Source organism: Mauremys mutica, chromosome 4 (assembly GCF_020497125.1).
Source record: "Mauremys mutica isolate MM-2020 ecotype Southern chromosome 4, ASM2049712v1, whole genome shotgun sequence".
NCBI lineage: Eukaryota > Metazoa > Chordata > Testudines > Geoemydidae > Mauremys > Mauremys mutica.
The window spans coordinates 151422295-151441441 of NC_059075.1; the positions used below are offsets into that span (position 1 = coordinate 151422295).

Genomic DNA, 19147 nt, shown 5'->3' on the forward strand with positions numbered 1-19147 from the left:
CCATCAGCTTGAATTCTGGAAGAGGGAAATAAAGATAGCTGACAAGAACATTTTTCATCTCTTTGCTGTTCAGACTCTCACACAGATACGAAAGAGAAGCACAGATCCCCAGAGTCAGCCTGGGTTAGCTCTAAAAGACATTCAGAGCTGTAAAAGCAGCAAAGAGTCCTGTGGCACCTTATAGACTAAGAGTCTAGACATATAGGAGCATGAGCTTTCGTGGGTGAATACCCACTTCGTCAGATGCATGCATCTGACGAAGTGGGTATTCACCCACGAAAGCTCATGCTCCTATATGTCTCTTAGTCTATAAGGTGCCACAGGACTCTTTGCTACTTTTACAGTTCCAGACTAACACGGCTACCCCTCTGATTCAGACCTGACAGATTACTACAGCTCTGTCACCTTTTGAAACCATAGACTATAACTCATTTTTTGTCTATACGTTGCCTGCTTTAACTTGTAAATAACTCTCATTTCTATTGTTAGTTAATAAATCTTTAGTTAGTTTAATATAAGACTGGCTACAAGGGTTGTCTTTGCTTTGAGATCCTGCACCCCAAGCCCCTCATCCCCAGCCCCATCCCAGAGCCTGCACCCGCAGCCCAGAGCCCTGACCCCGCTCCTGCACCCCAACTCCCTGCCTGTGATGGGGTGCTAAGCAGAAAACTGATTAGCCAACCCTCTGTCACTCCAACTCCAATTAAGGAAGGTGAATTGGAGCTGGGTACATCACCTGGCCCTGACTGGGGAAGCTGGAACAGCTGCTGCCTCATCAAGCTGGGGCTGGATAAGAGCCCCAGGGGAAGGAAGCCAGGGAGGAGCTGGAAAGCGGGAAGCTGCAGTAGAGGAAAGGCAGTGAGGGAAGCAGAGAGCGCGAGAGCTTGCCCCCTTTCTCCTGCTGGTGGACTGTAAGAAGGGGGACTACATGTATGGTGGAAAGGTGGTGGGAACACAGCCTGTAAATAAAAGCCCCAGGTGAGCACTGCACCAAAAGGTTTCTGTGTGACTTTCTCAGCCCAGCAGGGGCAGGAGCCAGGAGGGCCCTGCAGGGATCTTGTTACACTGCCCCAGGAGATCATACTTGATCCTGAGTGGTAAAATCTAATGATGGAACATACATCTGGTTGGGGTCTCTACCCTGCTTCTTGACAATCTGCTCTGAGGCTGGCACTCCTGGTCACAAACCACTCCAGAGATTGTGACAAGGACTGTCTTGCACTGGAAGCTTGACATGCATAAGTGAGACTCATGTGCAGATGACTTCTTAAAAAAAATACATTGCCTTTAAAAAAAAAATAGGCAGCACAGGTCAGTGACTCCTGTTGGTAAGGCTGCTCAACGCTTCTGTAGAAAACCCTGTTTTCAGTTGCTTATAACTTTGCCAAACTGTAACCATTTGGACTGAAATTCTCCATGTTGGTGTCTGCCTTAGGCTGAATTCTTGTGGAAAGTTTCAGGAAAAATGGTTCTGTCATTTCTGAGAACAAGATTCGTTTAAAAAAATAAGCTGTTTAATCCATGTGAGTAATTGGTAGAGAAGCTCTAGTCCTTCCATTCTTTGGAGGATGGACTTGGATATTTGGCAGGGATATCTTCATGGTATGGTCAAGCAGAGGGGAGGGGGACAGGGAGGTATATGGACATGGATGATGGGAGATTAGGAACAGAGGGGGAGTGGGACAGGAACCAGGAAGTGGAATATAGGAGGAGAGGGCACAGAAACAGTCTTGGGGGAGAGGGGACAAGGGCCAAAGGATCTATAACCAGTAAAGCACATTCTCCTACAGAACTTGGAATTGAATCAAGAAGTCCCGAGCCTCTACACTTGTCTGCTGTCAGCAAATAGCTGGCAAAGTGTGTCTCTCCTCCCCTTCTAGTGCCTGATCTATATACTCAACTGACACAGCTACCAGTTACTCCACTCGCTCAAGTGGTAGAGCTCTGTGCAGTGGATCTAAAGGTACAAACCCTGCTGATGCACCAGGTTGGGGGGGTCAGCATGGGTCCATATGATAGGATTTACTTTTTTGGTTTGTTTTTTAAAAATCTGAGGAAATCCCATTAAAAAACTACATTAAAATAAGGATAAGGTTGCCATGACAATCACTTAAAGGTTAAGAAATGTCAGAGGTTAAGGTTGCACCCCCTTGCACATATATGCATTATGATACAGTATTTAATTACATGATCACATGCTATGTTTTTCTAATGACCCCCGCCTCATGCAGTGACTAGGAAATTATTCAATATTTATTTTTATCATCCTCATTCAATGTGTTCAATTATTCTCCACAAACCTTGCAAACCCTGCACGGAATCCAGAATTATTAATTTCCTCCTGGGTGTTCCTACGTTGCTCTCACTACAGTATCTGAGTGCTTCACAAATGCTAATAAATTTGTCTTCCCAACACCCTGGGAGATTAGGTGGTGCTAGCACCCCAGCTGTAAATTGGTAAACTGAGGCAAGAGATTAAAGCCAAAATTGTCATAATTGTCCACTGATTTTTATAGCACCTTATATGTTCAAATTATGGCTCCAGTCCACTTCAGTCGCACCTAAGCATGCTCAGCACTTCTGCAAATCTAGCCCCAAGTGTCTCATGTTGGGCATCCAGAAAAGGAGGAACACACAACTAGTGGCCAGCTGTGAACATTTTGGTTGAAGTGACTTGCCCAGCAACACACAGGAACTCTGCAGCACAGGCAGGGATAGAAGCCAGTTCTCCAGGGTGGTGTTTGTTCAACTGCCTTTATCATAAGACCCACCCGTTCTCTTTCTGCAGCCCCCTGCCTCATTACACACCTTCCAACTTCTGCAACAAATGCAGCAGGGGTCCTATAGATAACAGCCTCCTTCACTACACAAGCCTGATTCATCCTCAGAGCACCATCCACCTGTGCACTGAATTGTCCAGTGTGGCCAGTCCCAGTAGCTGTCCCAACGGGGAGGGACTCCTCCGGCAGCAAAGTTCAGACTCCTCTGTCCTCTGCTCACTCTCCACTATTGGAACCTCAGCTCCAGTTGCTGCTGCACCCGCTTGTCCAGCAGTGCCACCTCCAGAAGATGGACTGTCTCCAAAGGACAACATACCCACTCACCAGCTGCATTATTTCAACTGTGGCCAAGCAACTATTTAAAGCAAAAGATACCTCTTCAAAAGCCTGGAACTTTCTCAATAACTATTGACGGAAAATGACAGGTGCAGAAATATTTAATGCCAAGGACCTTTAAATTAAGAAGTTTTATATAATTCAACTCACTGAGCACCTGTTGAGACCTCTATCAATAGCCAGGCCCCTGTGCATTGAATAAAACAGGGATCGCTGGAAAAAACAGTGCACGATCATGTCATTGAAGACTGTATAATAAATAATGAATATGCACAAGGGGGCTGAAATAAGACAGCATGCACAATCTTACGTCTGGCACTTCCTGGATTTTGCAATGTAAAGTTCTTTAAATGGAGGGTTTTCTTGGAAGTAATGATATAAAAGAGTCTCAAAGTTACCGGCTGAATATCTTCTGTCTCCTCAATGATTTTATTCATCAGAATCCGGAAATATGTCACGACATCCTGCTGCTGGTGCACTGTACCAACACAAACCAGAATGATCAACATCTATCTGTGCTAGCTGGTTACTTAATCCTAACAGAGGCAGTGTTTGGTGGCTCAGTTTCCATTTCTTCTGTTTCCCTTTCAGCAGAGACTCTGCTGTAAGATGGCAGATCAGATACAGCAGGGATGTTTCCGGAACTCACAAGTACAGGGAAAACCTGTCTTGCAACTGCTACAAAGATACCATTTGAGGTTGTTTTCTTTTAAAACAAACAACTATAAAACCAAAACAAAACAGTGAGGCTTTGAAATACTGCTTAAAACAGTGGTCACCAACCCATAGATTGCAATTGACTGATCGATCCTGGAGCCTCTGACAGTCAATTGTGATCTCTGGCTGATAACAGTCCAGCGGCACAGTGGGGCTAAGGCAGGCTCCCTACCTGCCTTGGCCCTGCACTGCTCCCGGAAGCGGCCAGCACGCCCCTGCGGTAGGTAGGGGGTCTCTGCACACTGCTCCTGCTTGCGAGCACAGCCCCCACAGCTCCATTGACTGGAAACAGGGAACTGCATCCAATGGGAGCTGCGGGGGGCGGTGCCTGCAGAGAGGGGCAGCGCGCAGAGTCACATGCTGCCCCCCAGGGCCACAGGGGCATATTGACCACTTTTGGGAGTGGCATGGAGCTGGGGCAACTGCCTTAGCCCTGCTGCACTGCTGGCTGGGAGCTGCCTGAGGTAAGCGCCGCCCAGAAAGTGCCCGCACCACAACCCACAGCCCTGACCTCCATTCTAAAGCCAGCAGCCCATAGCACCCTCCCACACCTCAACCCCCTCCCCAGCCCTGAGCCCCCTCCTGCATCCAAACTCCCTCACAGAGCCCGCATCCCATATCCCCTTCTGCACCTCAACCCTCTGCCCCAGCCCTGAACTCCTGCTCTGCACCCAAACTCCCTCCCAGACCCTGAACCCCTCACCCTCTCTCATACCTCAACTCCCTGCCCCAGACCAGTGAAAGTGAGTGAGGGTGGGGGAGAGTGAATGATGGAGGGAGGGAGGGTGGAGTGAGTGGGGTGGGGCTTTGGGGATGCGGCAGGGCCTCACAGAAGGGGTAGGGTAGATCCTGAGATGCACTTAAATTCAAAAAGTGATCTTTTGTTAAAAGGTTGGAGATGACTAACTTAAAAGATCCAGAGGATGGTGCTCCATACTGCTGCCCTATTCATTTCTTAATCCCTGGTCAGGTGGATCCCCTAGAACTTTTCATGCCTCTGAGCAGAGAGCACCCTGAGCACCTCTGAATGCAGCAACACTCTAAGGGCACATCTTCACTGCAATTAGCCTGGGTGACTGACACCCTTGTTAGCCTAGCCCAAGTGTGAAAACAGTCACATCACAATGCCAGATAATGCATCATCATTGGCACTGAGATCCCCTGTGTATTTCTAGGGCTTCTGGGGGACATATCCCATGGTTCTGTGTGCTGCAGTAAACTGAGCAACTCCATGATTCTGTGCCGTTGCATTGTAGGAAATCTTGTCTGTCCTCCTGGGCACATGGGGAGGTTTGTTAGAAGGCACTGGAGGACTATCAGCACTTGAGTGATTTAGCCTGTGTTCTCTCTGCAAAGTTATTACCGGCCCAAGTGAAAGTAGAACCTGGGCTCTAACCCACCCACACGGCTGGGCCAGCCAGACCAGGCTCAAAGTACCACTAAACTCGGGTGAGAGGTTTGTGGGTGTGAGCGGAAGGGAGGCTAGCAGCAACACCTGGGAAAGGCCTTGGGCTGCAGGAAGAGAGACCCTAAGGACCCAGCAGAAGTCAGTGTGCCTGACACGGCAAATCTTCAGAAGTACAGGGATCTGAAGAACTTTTATTGTAAAGGAGGAGGAGAAGCTGCCTAGGGAGAGGGCAGGGAAAGTCATGGAGCAGACATGGGATTGTGGAAACCTTTTCTATTTGGTTGAGAAATCATCTTGTATTAACAGAGAGGCAGGGGAGCAAATAAGGGACCAAAAGTAAACATGTTTGAGGATTCACAGATATGAACGGGAAAGACACAAGAACCTGTTAGGGACAGGAAAAGGAGCAAGATGGGACCAGGGAAGAAATAGAGGAGAAATTCAAATATGCAAACAGGCTTTTAGTGGCCTAGGAAAAAGGGAACTTCCAGCCCTTTTGATGATTAGCATCAATAAATGAGATGTTACTTAGGTAATGTCTGTCTCCTGTTTGATAGAAATCTGTGTGAATGTGAATATGCCTGTGAATAGGCACAGAACTGTAGAGGAACATCTTACCATTTCTCACCCCAAGGCATTTCGTAATCCCTTTGGTGGAAGGTGCTGATTTATCATGCTTCAAAAGTTTTTGAAACAGTTTTTTCAGCTGACACACGATACCGGAGTCACAATTATTGCAGCTACAAAATATCAGAGACATAAAATTAATCAACTACTTTCCAGGTAGAATCCAGGTTCTGACCCAACTACTGCTGCAGCAGTGCTTCCAGGAGAGAGTGGTCCCTCTTCCAGGTGTCTGGGTTGGGTCCTGCGGGTGGCACACTTGGAGGAATCCCAGAAATGAAAGAACAGATTGAGATCAACTCTCATCTCGGGGTGGGGGATTCTCTCTGGCTTGGTGATACAGTGCAATAGGGGACCGAGTAAGGAAGTGACAAGAATTACCTGCTCTGACTCTTTTCTGTGACCAGTTTATTTGTAGGTTTTACAGGGATGGCTTCTTTGGGACTGGATTTCTGACCCAGCATCGTATTTCCATTCTAGCCAGATACACATCTCTCCTCAGTCTGCTCTTTATTAAACACTTGCAGAAATGAAGCCAAGTAACTATTCCCCTTTCCCAGACTGCCACAAAGATTGCAGATGAGAGTCAGGTTACAGGCCATAAGTCCCTGCAGAACCTGGGTCATGGAGCCTGGGACAGCTGATGTTCCCCCCACATTGCCACCTGGAGGCCATGGAGAGCTATAGCCAAGGAGCACTGTGGAGATTAGGCACCACAGGAAGTACCGGCTGCAGGGCCCAGAGTGACAGCACCCTGCGGCTTTTTGATTGGCCCCTGCTCACTATTTAACTCTGGTGGTTACCCTGGATGCTGTCTAGGCAACCACATGGACTGCTGGCTTGCGATGACACCAGGCCTCCCCCGCACTTTCTGACCTCCGCTCTCCAGCTCCAGTCTGACTCTGACCCTGACTCTTGCCTCCTGATTACAGCCTGGTAGCTACCGCTGATTTCCAGTCTCTGACCCTGCTCGCTAACTACCACCTGGTGGCTGTCCTTGCCTTGTGGACACCAACCCAGCTGTGGTTGCTAGGCCAGACCACCTGCACCCCTACACAGACACAACATGTTACAGCTAAAGAGGTGTTTATTGAAAGATAACCAGAAGGAAAGGGTTTCAAAAGTTAACACCAAGACAAGGTCTAACCAATTTGAGCTAGTGTCTTAGTTGTACAGAAGGAGGGAGATATTAAAACATTAAATATTATCCAGCAGCCAACCCCTCTGGCTCCCATCTCCAGCTCTGGCAACTTGGGTCCTATTTGACCTCTGGTCTCTGATGGCTGTTTTCATCACCTTCTCCCGCACTGTTCCAAACCCTCCTCGGTCATCCTAGGCAGGGTGAGTGAATATGGGGAGCTCCCAACAGATGTCTGACCGGTTCATTTAAACCCCATCACACTTTTCAGCACCTTGAATGCTGATTTCACTTGCAAATGGTCCAGCTACACACAGACCTACAGTGCCTGCCTAGCATAGAGACTGCCTCCTTCAGAGAGCCTTCCCTTAGAAAAGGTGTCTCTCTGCTACCGTGCCCTGGTCCTCTCTCTAGGTAACACTCTGCCACCCCACTGGACATGATCATCACGTTGCCTGAATGTGCCATGAAGCTACTATTAGAAGTGGGCCTCATTTTCCAGTATAACTTCAAGGTGCCTCTTCCTCTGCCCTCCTCATACCTGTGGGCTGCTGCCCCTTCTCTTTTCTCTTCCCCCTCACACCCTGCATCCAGCCATCACCACCTGCCCCTCTCTCTTGCACAGTGCTGCCCTTTCAGTCTTGTTTCAATGGGTCAGTCCTACAGTGGATCTCAGGATCAGAACCATGCAGCTACCCAGCTTAACCACACATCCCTTGTGTGCTGTTGCTCATGTAACCCCAGGGTTTACTGTGAACGCCCTCACCTGAGGATGGCCTCTCTGAGCTCTCGCGTGAAGAAGAGACACTGCAGCAGGCTGTTTAAGTAGCAGGTGGAACCCTGGTTACGCAGCCCCACGTAAGTGCCTGTAACCAGAGAAAATCTATTTCATATCCAGGTTGGTTGCTGGGTTGATTTATAAAAGGAGAGAAAACGATCAGAAAGTGACTAGCCAGAGAGCTGTAATACAGCAAAGCTCCCTTATCAGAGGTCGGTAACAGCTCTGGGTAAATGCAGCTCTAGCTGTGTTGCAGGGCAGCATCTGAGGAAAAACCACATTTCCTCTGCCAGGATTTTACTGTTTGAGAAACAGGTCTCCATTCAGTCCCAGTTCCCCCTCAGCCAGTGCCCTTCTCCTCCCCCCCAGGTACTCTCTTGGTCTAGTTTGAGTTGATTTAAGCAAAGCCATTATGTTCCCAGGCTTCAGAAGGATCAGATTCCTGATGTCAGGAGGGATCATTCTGGCTACCAGAAATCTATCAAACCTTCTGTCCTACCTTTGGGTTGCTCCAATTTAGGAACCATAGTTATGTAACATCCGAGGGATGATTCCCTTATTAACCTCCCTATCCTAGATGGCATGCCTCAGGGGACCGGAGAATATCAGAGCACATTCCTCACTTATGAAACTCCAACCCCAAGTCGGATGGCTGCAGCAATCACCCAGCTGTTATTTTGCCAATATAGTGCATTGGTTGTAGGGACTCACACTCACGCTGTGTGTCTTCCAAAGTTTGCTGGGTTCTTTTTTCTAAACCAGTGGTTCCCAAACTTTAACAATCTGTGAACCCCTTTCACTAAAATGTCAAGTCTCACGAACCCCCTCCTAAAAATGAATATTTCCAGGGATTTTCTCTTTTACGTGAGTATAAATTATAAAAGCAGTGATCTTGGAAATATAAAATTTGTTTTTATGACTTGCAGATTACACACTATTATTAATTATTATTTAGCAATACAGTATTTTTATTACATTATAAAAATGGCAATGCTCTTCCAAGATCTCACTTTCGTAGCTTGTATCACTTGGAATAAGCCTGTTATAAGACAAGGCTCCTATGTTTCATCACGGAGTATCAGATGTAAAACAGCATAAAGGTATTTAAGAAGCCAACTCAGAGAGTTCCTCCTACACAAGCATTCAGGTCTTGAGCACTCCAGGCAAACAACGCACGTTACAACAAAGCTTCAACTTGTTCTTCATAATAATTTAAAAAACTATACCAGCTGCCTATTTAATTTTAAAAACAGCAAAAAATATCCACCTCCCTTTCCATTTCTTATAAGGAGTCTTGAAGTTTAAATCTCCTCAGTGTGATAGATCTGCTTGCTTTGATCTGCTTAGCTCTTGGACGTGCAGGGGCTCTGCTGGCCCCATGCTACCCAGGGTCCCTGGGGACAGCTCTGTCTGCCAGTAGGGATTTTTTTCCTGAAAATCCCCTGTAACATTTCGTGAACCCCCAGGGGTTCCCAAACCCCAGTTTGGGAACCACTGTTCTAAACTAGCTGCCCAACAGTGATATATAAACCAACAAACAAAACTAACAGGAATGACCAACATGGATCCCCTGCTGTGGGGTCCCCAGAACCCCTTCCCCTCTCCACATGCTGAACAGGCTGCACTTTGCACACAGCACCTGAAGAAAGGACTCTCAACAGGCTGTAGATATGCTGGGGAATCTGGGCGACTCCATGGACCATATACGTATGGCTGTTAGGAGTAAAAAACATGGGTGGCCCAAACTCTTATGCACTTCAGTGCCCCAGACGTTACATAGATGTGGCTAATGTGCCCATAGGGCTGTGAATGGCAGCTTTAAGGTGAGCTCCCACTTAACTGAGTATTTACGCCACTACTCACTTTACTTAAAGAAAAGGAACCAAATTCCTACTGCTTTGCCTTCAGCCTGAGCCCTGCCTAAAGCTCACTTACCTGGGTTTGGGGTCATTCCAGAGTTTCCTAAACTTTAGAAAGCGAAGTCACCTACTTCAGGAAAATGAAATCAATCATTGTTCTGCCAGTGCTGCTAATATTTTATACATCATACCAGCACAAGCATACCTATTTTAATTGATACCAGTAACTCCTTCCCCCTTCATGTACCACTGGCTTAGACAGTCACATAATACTTCCTCAGCTTTCTTACAGGCTTGGAGCAGTGAGATAATTAGCATTGTTGGCGTTTCAATGATCATCACTGGCATCTGAGTTACAGGCCATTGAAATGAATGGGGCAGCTCACACATCAGAGTTACTTCAGGCTCCCTGCAAACTCAGGCAGACATGGTTACACTCAGTTCATGTTTTGAAGGCTCTCTTCACAACCACGACAGCTAGAGATTAATCTTTCTAAAATGAAAGCTGAAACTTCAGAGAATAATTGAGAGGCCTGTCTGTGGCCTCCCAGGCAGTCTTCACATCACCCCCAGGGGACTTACCCCACACTTTGAGAAATTCAGTGTTTTAGTCTACGCCTGAAAAGTTGTTCCAAGAAAAAAACAACATTCTTTCTTTAGAAATGTAGGTGTTGTATATCCTGGAAGAGAGCAGCTACCCATATGGTAGGACAATGCCAACAGACAACAAACAAGTGAACATGGATTAATTGAGGGGGTAGTGATTTTTATTAAGATTGTTTAAAACTCTTTGGTTTTGAGGTTATTTTTGTTAACACCAATTTAACTTCAATGTCTGAGTAACACTCGAAGAAAAGATGTCTGAGGGTATGGCTACACTTGAGAGTTGCAGCGCTGGGAGTTAAAGCGCTGGTCGTCCAGCTGTGCAGGGACAGCGCTGGTGTGTGGCCACACTCACAGCTACCAGTGCTGCAGTGTGGCCACATTTGCAGCGCTGTTGGGAGTGATGCATTATGGGCAGCTATCCCAGCGTTCAAGCGGCAGCAACGTGCTTTTCAAAAGAGGGGGGTGGGGTGTAGTGTGTACTGTGACAGGGAGCGGGGGAGAGAGACAGGGGATTTTTGGAGCCGACACTGAATCGGCTCCCTGCTTTGCAAAATCAGAAACTTTTTCCGACCCCTTAGTCTTAACAGCAAACAGCCTGCAGACCAGATAAGCAGCTGCCGACTCCCGCTGCTGTTTCTCTCCTCAAGCAAAAAGCAAACACTCAACCCCTGTGAATCAGGCAGGCAGGGGGGATATCTCATTTGATTGTTCACAGATTGATCACAGCAAACAGGAGCTGTGTTTGTTTTTTTAGATAAGCAGCTCTGGGAGCGGAGCCCTGCGTTCACAACAAAACAAAGAGAGGCTGCATAACAAAACAAAGGGAATAATTTAGTTAAAAGCATTCTGGGATATCTCCTAATACCCTGGAGGCCAATAACAGTGCTGGTGTGTGGCCACACTTTATGAGCAGCGCTGGATCACCAGTGCTGCAATGCTTATTCCCCAGGCAGACCCAGGTGTACGGCCAGCGCTGCAGCCAAGGAGTTGCAGCGCTGGATGTGCCCTGCAGGTGTGGACACTTACTAATTGCAGTGCTGGAAAGCCTCCACCAGCGTTGCAAATCTCAAGTGTAGCCATACCCTGAGTCATGATTCCAATCAACTTCCTGGAGACAACAAAATCCTCCCAGTCAGCTAAAGGGGAAGACGAAGTATTTAATTCCTAACATTTATAAGGTGAAATCAAGTAGAATTTTTTTAAACCAACTCACTCACAGGCCTTTGGGACACACCAGGAAGAGGAAGAGAGCCCTTTTTTGTAAGTCTCCTTTAGAACGTATCAGGGTAGATCCAGGTTGCTACAGCTATTACTGTGGGTGCAGAGCAGGTAACACCAACACCTACCCCTGTAAGCACTATCTGTAAATGATGGGGAACCTGAAGAACTCCTGCCTCCTCCAGTTACTTTGGCATTTTTCAATGCTCTGGGCCACCATCCCCACAAACGTGGGTTGCCTTCCTGTGGGACGCCATGGCACAACAAGTGCACCTGCCTCAATTTCCCCTTGGCGAAGCCATAAAGAGAACATGGTCTCTCTGCATCGTCAAGTTCAAAGTCCCACCTCTAGGCATAATTTATTTGAATACACATACAACAGTCCTTGGGAGAATTGTTTTACCATGAGGGTTCCGATTCCCAAAGTAAAACAGATAAAGGTACAGTGATTTTCCATTCCCCTCTCCAGGGGCATCACTTTCAGGTCATCCACCCACAAGTCCACCAGCACACATTTCCCAGTTCCTTTCTGCCCATGTTTGATTTAGGGGCTTGTCTATATTGGCAAGTTTCTGTGTTGTAAAGCAGCTTTTTGCGCTCAAACTGCAGAGGTATACACAGTGCCAAGCCACTTTGTGCACAGAAACTCCAGTTGCAGCGCTGCAAAAAAACACCACCACCTTGACGAGATTCATGAGTCTCTTTGTGCAGAGGTCCCAGCGCTCTATTGCCAGTGTAGACACTTGATTGCTTTCTGTGCTGTAATTGGCCTCCGGAGCTGTCCCAGAATGCCTCAAGTGACCGCTCTGCTCATTGTTTTGAATTCGACTGCCCTGGAGACATGCGCCCCTCCCCTTTCAAAGCACCATTTCTGACAGCCCTTGCGTGCTGTGCTGATCTGCTCTGGGACACAAAGCAAACCATCAATGTGGGATGCTTGTGCTGTTGAACACAGAGGGGTGTGTGTGTGTGTGTGTGTGTGTGTGAGATTGCTGTGCAGAGAGCCCTGGGAGGGAGGAGGGGGCTGATGTTGGGGTTTCCCCCTCCCCCTGCCTCAGGACTGGTTGTCCTGCCACTGTCTGAACTTAAAAGACAGCATGCTGACACACTCCCTGTCACACAAAACACAATGTCTCTCTCCCCTCCTCCATACACACACACACACACACACACACACCCTGTCACACTCTTCCCCCCCGACCCCCTTCAGCTGAAAAGCAGCTGGCAATGTAGTAGGATGCTCATGGAACAATGGGATTGGGAAACCTGCATCATGCGATGCTCTGCCTGCTCCATGAGGCATTGCAAACCCTTCCCAAAGCACCCTGGGACCAGTCGAACAGTGAGATAGCTACCACAATGCACTGCTGTCCTTGCTGTTGCAAGAGTTGCTAATGTGGATGCGCTTCAGCGTCACAAGGAACACAGGGTGGACACGCAACAGCGGTTTAATAAAAGTGATGGTATAACTTGTGCCGCAGAAACTTGCCAGTGTAGACATACCCTAGGAGATGGGAGTGGGTGGGAGTGATGCCCAGGGGCTGCTTCTTTTCTTGTTCCTTTTTCATTTATAAGGCTAAAGAACCTTTTACTATTTGTTTTAATTTCCTTTGCAAGGTCTCGTACTCAGCTCGACTTCTGGGAATTCTCACTTTATCCCTACACTTTTTGACCTCCCAGACATAGCTTTCTTTGCGGATCAATCCCATCTTCTGTTCCTTGCAGTCTCTCTGCTTACTCCTAATCACCTTTTCGAGGTACTTATTCATCCACTTAGGTCTGGACCTCTCTCAAATTTTTGCCCCTTGTTTGGAATGCAAATTCCAGATCATTTTTGCATCTTTACCTTAAAGAAATTTCAAGGCTCCTCCACATTTGCGACCTTGAGCTCTTCAGTTGACTTCACTAGTTCCCTCAGTTTCTCACTCTGAACTTTTGAAATAAAAAACCTTAATTAACAAGCTAGTGTTGATTGCCCGTCCATTTAATTTAAACTGAATCAACTCAGGATCACTCCACTCCATCTTCTATGATATCTGCACTGCTGCCCAAACCAAGTCTTCACAAGCAGGCTGGCTAACCTAGTAAGGAGGGCTTTAAACTAGGTTCACCAGGGGAAGGAGACCAAAGTCCTGAGGTAAGTTGGATACCAGGAGAGAAAGCAGGATGATCAGTGAGTTATCTTAAGAGCCTATACACAAATGCAAGAAGCCTGGGAAACAAGCAGGGAGAACTGGAAGTCCTGGCACAGTCAAGGAACTATGATGTGATTGGAATAACAGAGACTTGGTGGGATAACTCACATGACTGGAGCACTGTCATGGATGGATATAAACTGTTCAGAAGGGACAGGCAGGGCAGAAAAGATCAGGGAGTTGCACTGTATGTAAGAGAGCAGTATGACTGCTCAGAGCTCCAGTATGAAATTGCAGAAAAACCTGCGAGTCTCTGGATTAAGTTTAAAAGTGTGAGCAACAAGGGGGATGAGGTGGACGAGGCTTTCTTCCAGCAACTAACGGAAACTACTAGATCACAGGCCCTGATTCTCATGAGGGACTTCAATCACCCCGCTATCTGTTGGGAGAGCAATACAGCAGTGCACAGACAATCCAGGATGTTTTTGGAAAGTGTAGGGGACAATTTCCTGGTGTAAGTGCTGGAGGAACCAACTAGGAGCCAATCTCTTCTTGACCTGCTGCTCACAAACAGGGAAAAATTAGTAGGGGAAGCAAAAGTGGATGGGAACCTGGGAGGCAGTGACCATGAGATGGTCGAGTTCACAATCCTGACACAAGGAAGAAAGGAGAGCAGCAGAATATGGACCCTGGACTTCAGAAAAGCAGACTTTGACTCCCTCGGGGAACTGATGGGCAGGATTCCCTGGGAGAATAACATGAGGGGGAAAGGAGTCCAGGAGAACTGGCTGTATTTTAAAGAATCCTTATTGAGGTTGCAGGAACAAACCATCCCGATGTGTAGAAAGAATAGTAAATATGGCAGGTGACCAGCTTGGCTTAACAGTGAAATCCTTGCTGATCTTAAACACAAAAAAAGAAGCTTACAAGAAGTGGAAGCTTGAACAAATGACCAGGGAGGAGTATAAAAATATTGCTCAGGCATGCAGGAGTGAAATCAGGAAAAATCACACTTGGAGTTGCAGCTAGCAAGGGATGTGAAGAGTAACAAGAAGGGTTTCTTCAGGTATGTTAGCAACAAGAAGAAGGTCAAGAAAAGGGTCCTTTCCGAATGGGGGAGGCAACCTAGTGAGAGAGGATGTGGAAAAAGCTAATGTAGTCAATGCTTTTTTTGCCTCTGTATTCACGACCAAGGTCAGCTCCCAGACTACTGCACTGGGCAGCACAGTATGGGGAGGAGGTGACCAGCCCTCTGTGGAGAAAGAACTGGTTCAGAACTATTTAGAAAAGCTGGACGAGCCCAAGTCCATGGGGCTGGATGCACTGCATCTGAGAGTGCAAAAGGAGCTGGTGGATGTGATTGCAGAGCCATTGGCCATTATCTTTGAAAACTCATGGGTGATCGAGGGAGGTCCCAGATGACTGGAAAAAGGCTAATGTTGTGCCCATCTTTAAAAAAGGGAAGGAGGATGATCCGGGGAACTACAGGCCAGTCAGCCTCATCTCAGTCCCTGGAAAAATCATGGAGCAGGTCCTCAAGGAATCAATTTTGAAGCACTTAGAGGAGAGGAAAGTGATTAGGAACAGTCAGCATGGATTCACCAAGGGCAAGTCATGCCTGACTAACCTAATTGCCTTTTATGATGAGATAACTGGGTCTGTGGATGAAGGGAAAGCAGTGGACGTGTTATTCCTTGACTTTAGCAAAGCTTTTGATACGGTCTCCCACAGTATTCTTGCCAGCAAGTTAAAGAAGTATGGGCTGGATGAATGGACTATAAGGTGGACAGAAAGCTGGCTAGATCATTGGGCTCAATGGGTAGTGATCAATGGCTCCATGTCTAGCTGGCAGCCGGTATCAAGTGGAGGGCCCCAAGGGTCAGTCCTGGGGCTGGTTTTGTTCAGTATCTTCATTAATGATCTGGAGGATGGGGTGGACTGCACTCTCAGCAGATTTGCAGATGACACTAAACTTGGAGGAGTGGTAGATACGCTGGAGGGTAGGGATAGGATACAGAGGGACCTAGACAAATTAGAGGATTGGGCCAAAAGAAATCTGATGAGGTTCAATAAGGACAAGTGCAGAGTCCTGCACTTAGAATGGAAGAATCCCATGCACTGCTACAGACTAGGGACTGAGTGGCAAGGCAGCAGTTCTACAGAAAAGGACCTAGGGGTTACAGTGGACGAGAAGCTGGATATGAGTTAACAGTGTGCCCTTGTTGCCAAGCACTGGACTGGGTTACCTAGGGAGGTGGTGGTGGAATCTCCTTCCTTAGAGGATTTTAAGATCAGGCTTGATGAAGCCCTGGCTGGGATGATTTAGTTGGGGATTAGGTCCTGCTTTGAGCAGGGGGTTGGACTAGATACTTCCTGAAGTCCCTTCCAACCCTGATATTCTATGATCCTAAGTCTACAATAACATTACCTCCTGTTTGCTCAGTGACTATTTGGTGAAGCAGCCTGTTGATACTACTATTAATAGTAGCATTTGATTGCCAGTCTATATCTGGGAAGTTAAAGTTTCCCATAATGACATGTTTTCCAGGAATATTTATCTCACTAATGTTCTTTTCCTGCCTGCCTGAAATTTTCCATACTCCTCACTACAGGGAGCTAGCCTTTCCCCCTGCTAAGAGACACAGATCATTTTTAACGGTTTGCCTAACAATACAGATGGGTAACATTACATTGTGAAGAATGTGGTAGATCTCTTATCTGTATGGATACTGTGTGCCCTCTGTTTATTTGATTGTTCTTATGTTGTCTGCTACATTGGGTCACAGATTATCTCACATTAGTCACAGATTTCACTACAGCAGGAGCCCCCCTCAGATCCACAGGAAGGCAGATGATGGCTTTAGATAATCCAATCACCTGCTTTTACCTGATAGTACAGGGATCAATATCTTGGAAGCTTTGCCTCTGACCAAGCAGGGCCCAACATCCCCAGTACTGGTAGGAATGAGATACAGAGAGAGTGGGAGAGGCTAGCAGGGCTGGGGTAAAGGGAAATCTTTGCATGGAGAGCTCTCTGCCCTCTCTTATCTCTGGCAAAGGGGAATGATCCCTGTAAATAGAGTTGCTGCCCAGGCCTGTAAAGGGTGGTGGTTGAAATAAAACAAATATATTACACCTCAGTGTTTACAAACCGGAGGTGTTAGAACCATTTGCACGAAAAGACAGAGCAACAGGCATGACCTGTCACACCCATGTTCAAGTCCCTGCTCTTCCTGTTTTGGGACCCGACCTCCCCACGAGTGCCCCCAACAACCAGGCTAGTGGCTATTCTGGGATGGTCTCTCACTCTGGTTTTATACAGGAAAATAGAAAAGCCTGAAAAGTCTCGGTTCCATCCTGATGTGGAACTTTAATTTTGTGCAGATGTGGTCGCCCCATCTTAAAAAAGAAATATTGGAATTGGAAAAGATTCAGAAAAGGGCAACAAAATTGATTAGGGGTATGGAACAGCTTCCATATGAGGCGAGATTAATAAGACTGGGAGTTTTCAGCTTGGAAAAGAGTTGACTAAGGGGAGATATGATTGGAGGTCTATAAAATCATGATGAGTGTGGAGAAAGTAAATAAGGAAGTGTTTTTTACTCCTTTGTATAACACAAGAACTTGGGGTCACCCAATGGAATTAATAGGCAGCAGGTTTAAAACAAACAAAAGGATGTATTTCTTCACACAGTGCACAATCAACCTGTGGAACTCTTTGCCAGGGGATATAGTGAAGGCCAAGACTATAACAGGGTTCAAAAAAGAACTAGATAAATTCATGGAGGACGAGTCCATCAATGGCTATTAGCCAGCATGGGCAGGAATGGTGTCCCCAGCCTCTGTTTGCTAAAAGCTGAGAATAGGTGACATGGGTGTGATGCTCTGTACCTCGTGGGGGAAGAGACACCCTACACCCCTATGTTCACCTTTATAAAATGATTGTGGGGTATTGCTGGGTGTCTTCGGAAGACTCATAATGCGTTGAGCATGGTTGTTATAGTGATGTTATAGTAATTGCTACAGTAATGTTATAGTAAGGTTATAGGTTATAATTTAATGTATATAGTTATGAGGCTGAAAATGTATCCTCATGGCTTAAAGCAAGCCCAGGCAAAACTCCCCCGGAACAGAGGGGCAGTTCACACGTCATCAGGGCATGGATGGGACAAACCCAGCCCAGCCTCACAGGAACAATGGACACTGGCTCAGGCACAACAAAAGAATCTGTTAGACCCTTGAGGGAGTCACCCCCTTCCTTTGGGCAGTTTGGGACTGTGATGAGCTAATGCTCACCTGACTCTGAAGTCGGGGTGAGGGGGAAGCCAAGAGGAAAGAAAGGACATGATAAAAGGGAGAGACATTTTGCCATGCTCTCTCTCTTCCACCTACATCTACAGACACCATCACCACCAAGCGACTGAACCACTGATCAAAGGGGAGAGCCTGGGTGAAGGGCAACCAGCCAGCGTGTGGCGAGAAGCATCTAAGTTTGTAAGGACATTGAAAGTGTTAAGATCAGCTTAGAATGCGTTTTGCTCTTATTTCATTTGACCAAATCTGACTTGTGCTTTGACTTATAATCACTTAAATACACCTTTATCGTTAATAAATCTGTTTGTTTATTCTACCTAAGACAGTGCATTTGGTTTATTGTGTGTCAGAAACTCCCCTTGGGATGACAAGCCTGGTACATATCAATTTCTTTGTTCAATTGACAAACTTATATAAGCTTTCAGCATCCAGCCGGCATAACTGGACACTTCAAGACGGAGGTTCCCAGGGTTGTTTCTGGGACTGGAGATATTGGCTAGTGTCATTTGCTTGCAAGTAGCTGGAAGCAGCTTACATGCCAGAGGCTGTGCGTGAACATCCCAGGAGTGGGAGTTGTCATAGCAGAGCACGGTAAGGCTGGCTTCCAGAGTCAAGGATTGGAGAGGCCTAGCAGATTACCAGTCCAGATAACACTAGAGGGGAACATCACAACGGGATGGATCATTTGATGATTATCTGTTCTGTTCATTCCCTCTGGGGCACCTGGCATTGGCCACTGTTGGAAGACAGGATACTGGGATCGATGGACCTTTAGTCTGACCCAGTATGGCCCTTCTTACGTTTAAGAAGCTGTTCCGAGTCATGGCACGTACACACAGGTCACAACTCCCAAAAGGAACTCTCTTGCAGGTGCCAAATCCAGTTGGACCTGCTGAAAAATCATGATCAGCAAATAGAGGTGGGGCAGCCCACAGACCTGGTCTGTGAGTGGGAGAATTTCACTCTTCCACAAGAAGAGTGAAAGGACAGGGTCTGCCCTGGAGAGGGTGTACTCAAGAGAGACTGAAGAGGAGTCAAAGGGGCAGCTACCCCATAGCTGTAACATATTAATATCTTCCATCTAGTGGGGAGCCCAGGGTGAGCACTTGCAACTCCCCTCAGATACCAGCATGCTTTACAGACAGGACTAGAGACAAAACAAAATATCCTGACCTTATTCTATATACACTTCTCCTCATCAGTGCAATGAGATAAGATCAAGTCATGTCAAAAC

The 19147-nt window shown here is 46.9% G+C and overlaps 1 protein-coding gene across 5 annotated transcripts in view; it reads right to left on the reverse strand.

Moving 5' to 3' along the window:
* Positions 1–19147, reverse strand: part of LOC123368295 (ubiquitin carboxyl-terminal hydrolase 47-like) — a 93116-nt gene that overhangs the window by 55023 nt on the left and 18946 nt on the right. For 3 of the 5 annotated variants that reach the window (XM_045012967.1, XM_045012969.1, XM_045012968.1), the window contains 3 exons: positions 7770–7869; positions 5860–5981; positions 3515–3594 (listed from right to left, as the gene is read on the reverse strand). In XM_045012967.1, coding sequence (XP_044868902.1) covers positions 3515–3594; positions 5860–5981; positions 7770–7869 — 302 coding nt within the window. Of the gene's footprint in view, positions 1–3514; positions 3595–4740; positions 4874–5859; positions 5982–7769; positions 7870–13310; positions 13392–19147 lie in introns of those variants that run through there. The other 2 variants (XM_045012971.1, XM_045012970.1) reach the window with 2 other exon arrangements.